The 7,551-nt window shown below is 34.6% G+C and overlaps 1 protein-coding gene across 1 annotated transcript; it reads left to right on the top strand.

The window, feature by feature from the left end:
- Positions 1-284: 284 nt before the first annotated feature.
- LOC127723322 (uncharacterized) lies at positions 285-7,028 on the top strand. The gene is made up of 2 exons (XM_052229888.1): positions 285-621; positions 5,025-7,028. The coding sequence occupies exons 1-2, from the start codon at positions 315-317 to the stop codon at positions 6,467-6,469; spliced, it is 1,752 nt and encodes a 583-aa protein (XP_052085848.1). The 5' UTR covers positions 285-314; the 3' UTR covers positions 6,470-7,028.
- Positions 7,029-7,551: the final 523 nt, after the last annotated feature.

Below are 7,551 nucleotides of genomic sequence, written 5' to 3'. Positions count from 1 at the left end.
TACAGGGCATGCCTGAGGTGTCAGCCATCTTGATTCTCCCGTTCCACCTGACAGGCATAGCCAGGGAATGGTTTAATGTCTTGGACAATAAGTATAAAGTATCGTTAACATCGATTAAAGAAGCATTCCTGAAAAGATTTAAGCCACTCATCAAGAGAGGTGTTAAACTCACAGACTTAAAACAAGGAGATACAGAATCTGTTGATGATTACATACATAGAGCTATGTCATTCAACAGCGAAAATAGTGTTTCTGAGGATTTCCTCGTCAGTATAACAGAAAAAGGTTTCAGAAAGAACTTGGCCCATATCATTATGCCACATAGATCGCAGACCATGGAGCAACTCAGAGAAATTGCTGCTGTAGCTGAGGTTACTGTTTCCGTCACAGCACAACCTCAGTCACCAACAGACCTCACTGCCACCATCAACCACGCCGTTCAATCTGCAGTCCAATCCTGCGAAGCCAATCAAGCAAATCTTCTAACTGCCCTGCTGTCCAGAATGGAGACCACACTGTCTGCAGTTAACAGACCAGAACAACACAGAGTGAGATTCAATGACAGACATCAACCAAACAGTCAACATGGTCAAAGTTCTAAAGAATGCAAATTTTGTGGAGGTAGGTCCTGTACTATAAGGTCTAATTGTCCTGCATCAAACAAAATTTGTCATTTTTGTAAGAAATTAGGGCATTTTAAAAAAGCTTGTTTAAAACTGAAGCGAGCTCAAGGTTCACAGTCTGACTAGGGACGCGAGCCTGTCTCTAGGCAACAGTCTAAAGATAGGCACAAAGATAAGCAATCTGGTGTAATCAATTTAATAGCCACACTGGATGCTGATAAGAGCACCACGTAGGTGGGTCAAAAACTTTTGCATTGGTCGATACAGGTGCAAATCTGTCTGTCATGAGTAAGCAGTTTCTAGACAAAACTCCTTACTCCACAAGATTTTTACAACCATCTATTATTAGAAGTGTAATAGCTGTTAATGGTGAACATGTTAAAGTTTTGGGTAAATTAGACATTCTAATTACAATAGGAAATAGAAAATTCAAAACTGTAGTACATATTTTACCACAATTACACCACTCTCTAATTCTAGGTGTTGATTTTTTGAAAAACAACAAAGCAAAATTAAATTTTGACAACAATACTTTAGAAATTGTAGAAAATCACACAGTTACTACAATAAGTAAACTTAGTATAAGTGAAGGTTTAGTAAGAACTCTTAAAGCAGTAACAATACCAAAATTTTCTCAAACTTTAATTAGTGTCTCTGTTTCACATCAACAGCCAGGTTCAACTGTACTTTTAGAGCCACTTCCAAATATAGAGCATCTAAACATACTAGCAGCAAAGTCATTAGTTACTGTTAAAAATGGACAAGCATATATAAGTTTACTTAACCCAACTGACAAAAATGTAAGGTTAAGAGCACACAAGAAAATTGCTAAAGTAGAACAAGTCAATACTGAGCTCATACAGAACTTTGATAAAAGCTCTCCATCTGTTTCATCAGTAAACACACCAAGTAAAGTCTCTGGATCTGACCTAAAATTTGATTTATCACAATCTGACTTAACAGAAATGAAGAAAACAAAGTTAAAATCATTTTTGAAAGAAAACAGAAAAAGCTTTGCCACAAATTTAACAGAATTAGGTGAAACAAATGTATACAAACACAAAATTGTAACTGTCCCTGGTGCACGACCTGTAAAACAACATTTTTATAGACAGTCACCTCAAGTTAAAAAGGAAATGGAAAATCAAATTCAAGATTTATTGAAACATAATATTATAGAGGAGTCTAACTCCGATTGGTTGTCACCAGTAGTAATGATTCCTAAGAAAAATACAGGTACATGGCGCCTAGCGATAGATTATCGCAAGGTCAACAAGGTCACAGTACCTATGAATTTTCCTTTACCCCATATTGAAAGTGTTTTTGACACATTAGGTGAAGCAAAACCTCTTTACTTTACAAATTTAGATCTTAAAAGTTCGTTTTGGCAAATTCCACTTGATGAAGAGACAAAACATAAAAGTGCATTTGTCACACAATCTGGTGTCTATGAGTGGAATCGTCTTAGTTATGGCTTAATGAATGCAGCCACCACTTTTCAATGTCTCATGACGCAAATATTTAGAGGTTTAAATTGGAAATTTTTGTTAGTCTACATAGATGACATCTTAATATTTAGCAACACTTTTGAAGAACATCTTGAACACCTTACTCAAGTTTTTGATAGGTTAAAAGAGGCAAATTTACGTTTACAGCCAACAAAATGTAATTTCGCAGTTAAGCAAGTCAAATTTTTAGGCCACATTATTTCCAAAAATGGAGTTTAGGTTGACCCAGAAAAAACGAGTGCAGTTAGTGAATTCCCTGTCCCAAAAACAGTTAAACAGGTCAGAAGTTTTTTAGGTATGGCTAACTACTATCGTCGCTTTATTAAAGGTCATTCAGATATTGTCTCGCCTTTGACAGCATTGCTGCGCAAAAATGCACCATTTAACTGGACTCCTAAATGTCAACAAGCATTTGAAACCATGAAAAACGCTTTACTCTCTTCACCAATTCTATCTTACCCAGATCCAAATAGGCCTTTTATTTTGACATGTGATGCATCTGATCTAGCAATAGGCTATGTTCTGGGACAAAAAGATGATCAAAATAGAGAGTATGTTGTCGCTTATGGTGGTAAATCACTGAGTGATGCTGAAAAAAAGTACTATACTTCTGAAAAAGAGTGTTTAGCCATAATTAGAGGCGTTGAATCCTACCGTCCTTATTTGGCTAACTCTCACTTCACAATAGTTACTGATCACAGCGCACTCACAAAACAATGTCCTGATTTTTCTGATATCATTAAATATCTGCAAGATAGAGAACTTCCTGAGGATGAGAAACTCAGTCGTGCAATTGTATCTGAAAGTCCTTATTACTCTATTTCTAATGGTATTTTGTATCATTTATATCAGAGAAGATGTAGGAAGTTACCAAAGGAACTTAGGCAAATTAAACAGATAGCATTGCCTACTTGTCTAAGAGAAGAGGCTCTTCACTCATATCATGACTCCTTATAAGGCGGAGGTCACTTAGGTGCTGATAAGGTCTATTCCTCTATGATGGAAAAATATTATTGGCCAAAAATGCATGCAAATGTAAACCAATACATAAAAACTTGCGATAGGTGTCAACGTGCTAAAAGAAATTACAACCCCAACAAACCACCTTTGTCTCCAATGCCGCATGTTGGTAGATTTCATCGTTGGCATGTTGATATACTAGGTCCTTTGTCAAAAACACCACAAGGTTTTGAACATGTTTTAGTAGTAGTTGATTCTTTCACTCGTTGGACAGAAGCTTTCCCTATGAAAACACAAACAGCAAAAGAGGTAGCAACTATATTATGCTCAGAATTTTTTGCCCGTTTTGGCAGTCCTAAAATTTTATTTAGTGATAGAGGTCAATCCTTCATGGCAAAGGTTATCAAAGCAATTTGTGAAGTTTTCCAGGTTAAACAACACCATTCAAGTTCATATCATGCAAATACAAATGGTACTGTTGAACGTCAAAATAGCACATTAGCAGCATGTTTAAGAGCATATTGCGATAAAGACCAGTCAAATTGGCCTACCCTTCTCCCTTTCATAATGATGGCTTACAGAAAATCACCATCCTGCAATACAACAGGATATTCACCCTTCTATATGATGTTTGGAGAAGAAATGCGACTTCCTTTTGATGTAGCATTAGAACCAAAAGACAATTTAAGTCAAGATGTCAAAGATTATATAGAAGGCTTTTTGGCAAATTTAAAAATTGCGCATGAAATTGCAAAACAAAGAGATGCGCAACAAAAAGAAAAAGATAAAGAAAGACATGACCTTAAATCAAATATTCCTGATTTTTCTGTTGGAGACCAAGTTTTGATAACTACAAATAAAGTCCCTAAAGGTCAGTCTCGCAAATTACATGACAAACATGCTGGTCCTTATCGCATTATGGAAAAAGGTCCAAACTTCACATACAGATTGAAAGAAATATCAAATAATAAAGAACTAAAATCATTGATAAATGCCACAAATCTTAGGCGCTACTATGATCCAAATATTCATCGCAAACGGTTTGAAGTACAACCACAACAAAACAATGCACCAGATCAAAATGCAAATGTAGCTCCTCAAGCACAACCACAAGTGCAAGAGGAACCAGAAAACACTGCAGGTAATGCAGAACCTCTTGAAGAACCGCCAAATGATAACATACAAACTGAAAATGATGTTAACCTAGAAAATGATACAGAAAATCAAACAAATCAACCTCTTATTGAGCAACAATCATTTAATTTTCATCAAATTAAAAGAGGTAAATTTTGCAATGGTAAAAGGTACATGAGAGTAGAATGGCTTGATTAGACACGCACATGGGAACCAGATAGTAGTTTTGACCCTCCCATGTTAGAGGAAATAAATCTTAGATTTACCCAGAAAGGTAAAAGAAAGAAATCTTTCTTCAAAAGAGTAAAAAAGTAGTTTTGCTCATAGTACATGTAGTATTCATGCGTTAATTAAGACATAGTTTTTTTTTTGTTTTTTTTTTTATCATTCAAATTAAGATTAATGATTTGAGTTTCTTAGTTCATACCACTTTATATTGCACAAGTCTGTAATCGTACAAGTTAGTACTCATAAATAAGTGAACTCATTAGCACTCATTATCTTAAGTTCGTACTCAGTTCAGTACTCAGTAAAAATGTATTTTCAGTTCCAAGTTACTTGACATCGAAGGATAGTCCCATTGATAGTATTATTCAATTCACTGCTAACTAGCTAGCCATGCCGGCAGACTTTTGATTTTAATTGGGTTTTTTTTTTGTAAGGAAAAAATTTGATGTATTGATTTAAACCTAAACAGATTCTCTGTTGATCTATAGTGCTAGATTGTATGTAAGGCCTTCATACTTTCACCCGAATTTCATCACATCTAAATTTTTTCCCTTGTTTAATATATTTGTAGGTAAATTCATAGCTAGTTGGCATGGGCTGATGTACTTTCTAATGGTGGTCCTGTGTTTTGTTCAAGTGGGTGCTGATTATACTGTAGAAAAAGACATAATCCAAAGAATAAACTATGGGGTCATCTTTAAAGAAGAGGCAAACCTGTTTTTAGCCAAAGAATCATGGCTTCATACATTTAAGGTTCAAATTCCCCAGAACATTCGTTTATCAGAAGAGTTACCTTTGTGTCAGAGACAAAGACATGTTCATGATTGTAATACATTTAACGCGATGATTCATTTTATAAGTCATTTACATAAAACTACAGAAATGCACTTATTAGATACAATTAAAGCCATTCATACTTTAATTCCTCACAGTACTATTTTGTCATCAAAACGAAGTATTCGTTCATTTTTACCATTTATTGGCTCACTTGCTAAAGGTCTTTTTGGTACAGCAACAATGAGTGATGTTAATTTACTTGCTAGACATATAAATGCACTCAATAAGAGAACAGAATTATTGTCTGACGTTTTACACCAACATGATGACCACTTATCATCCTATATGTCAGTAATGGACAATAGGACAACCAATCTGATGTCTGGAATTCAAACCAATTCAAAAGAGATAGCCACATTGGCTAATTCAATGAACTTGTCATTGGTTACCTTACAGCAATCCATGTTTAATATTTCCAAAATACTCATTAACCTCACTAATACTGGCAATATATTACGAAGCAATTTGGACCAGTTCCAAGCCGCAGTGCAAAGCCTTGTCATGGGCAGAGTCTCACCACTATTATTGCCAAAACAAACCCTAACACATGCACTCCATAAGGTTCAAGGTATATTAACAAAATCTTACCCAGGATTTTATCTAACACAGTTACATCCTTCTTTCTACTATACTAACCGTAACTTTATGTTTATGCGTAACCACTCCATCTTATACCTAACACTTAGATTTCCAGTTTCATCACATGCACAACCTCTTCAGCTTTTTAAAGTAATTTCTCTACCTGTTCCAGTAAATAACACTCTAAAGCATGCAACTAAACTGCTTGATTTACCAGACTTCTTTGCTCTTACCCACCAGCATGATTATTACCTCCTCTTATCTTCTAATCAATTAACTAATTGCCAGCATGAAAGTGTTATCACATGCAGTTTCAATATTGCACTAATCCCATCGCATGTTCAACAATGCACCATTGCACTATTCAACAATGACAAGAAGCAGGTCAAAAGCCTGTGCAATTTCAGATTTTTGGAAAATCATTTAACACATGACATCATTGAATTGAGTTCCACATCAGTATTGGTGTATCAAAGTGATACGCTTGCTATTAATTGTCACAACAAGCAAAATCTCCTACCAGGATGCAAATTTTGTGTTGTCAATTTACCATGCAAGTGTTCACTATCCACAAATCATTATATTTATCACCAAGATTAGTCCAATGTTACAACAACACACAAGAAGTGTCAGTACAATACCCTGTAAATTTAGCATTATTGCAAGAATATTTTAGTGATAAGCAATTATCCTCCACATCAGGAGATAAACTATTTTCTACACAAGTTCAGTTATCAGTACCAAATTTTAGTTTATATAGTCATAGTATCAGTAATACTTTAGCTGCAGATCAACAAATGCATTTAAATTTAAAGAAAATGACTGCTGCAGTCAGAAATGATTCTAAAATATTTAAAACGCTTAGCGAACCTTTGTTAGACGGTATTATATCTATTCAATCAGAATGGCCTGATTTAAATGCAATTCTTGTTATCACATCACTAAGTTTAGGATCATTTGCCATTATAATTTGTATTTACTTGTTTTTAAAGTTTAGAAAGTTAGCCACAGCTATGTTTGTATTACAACAAGTCTCAAAAGTAAAATCTCAAGATATACCATCATTTATATATAAGAAACTCACACCACCTACTACGAGTGCATCAGAACTCGAAACATTTTTTGCTACTCAGTTTTCTTGGCTACATGCCTCAGTGATTTTGAGTATAATTGTACTCATATTTTTATCTGTACTGATTTGTTTTTTGTATCGATCAAGAAAATCCAAATGCACTACCATTTACATAGAGATTACATCAGGTGCTGACTGTGTTACAGTACCATTGCTTAGCTTATCTTTGTGTCCATCATATTACAACTTCAGTATACCATCTGTAGATGATATATCAATTTCATCCTTTCCTCAGAGTAAATTATATGTTATTATTTCATCATTTGTTATTACAAACAAGCTTACCAACAAGACTGTGAACATCCCTACTACAATTGATATTAATGTATTTAAAAGGCATAGAATTAACAAAATATTAGCTCAGACCTTTGATTCTTATGTTTTGATTACACATCAGGGATTTGCTTCAGTTTTGAATCCACCACGCACTATTCAAAAGGTGCAACAAGCTTCAAAACAGACTTCTGTTTCCTTATATCCACATTTAGAATAATCATCTTTACTTTAAAAGCAACTTGTTTTTGTTATTTCATTAATTATTCAATCAACT

The sequence above is a fragment of the Mytilus californianus genome, unplaced genomic scaffold (assembly GCF_021869535.1).
Source record: "Mytilus californianus isolate M0D057914Y unplaced genomic scaffold, xbMytCali1.0.p SCAF_13, whole genome shotgun sequence".
NCBI lineage: Eukaryota > Metazoa > Mollusca > Bivalvia > Mytilida > Mytilidae > Mytilus > Mytilus californianus.
Note: the sequence above shows the minus strand (reverse complement) of the source record. Positions and strands in the feature narration are given on the sequence as shown.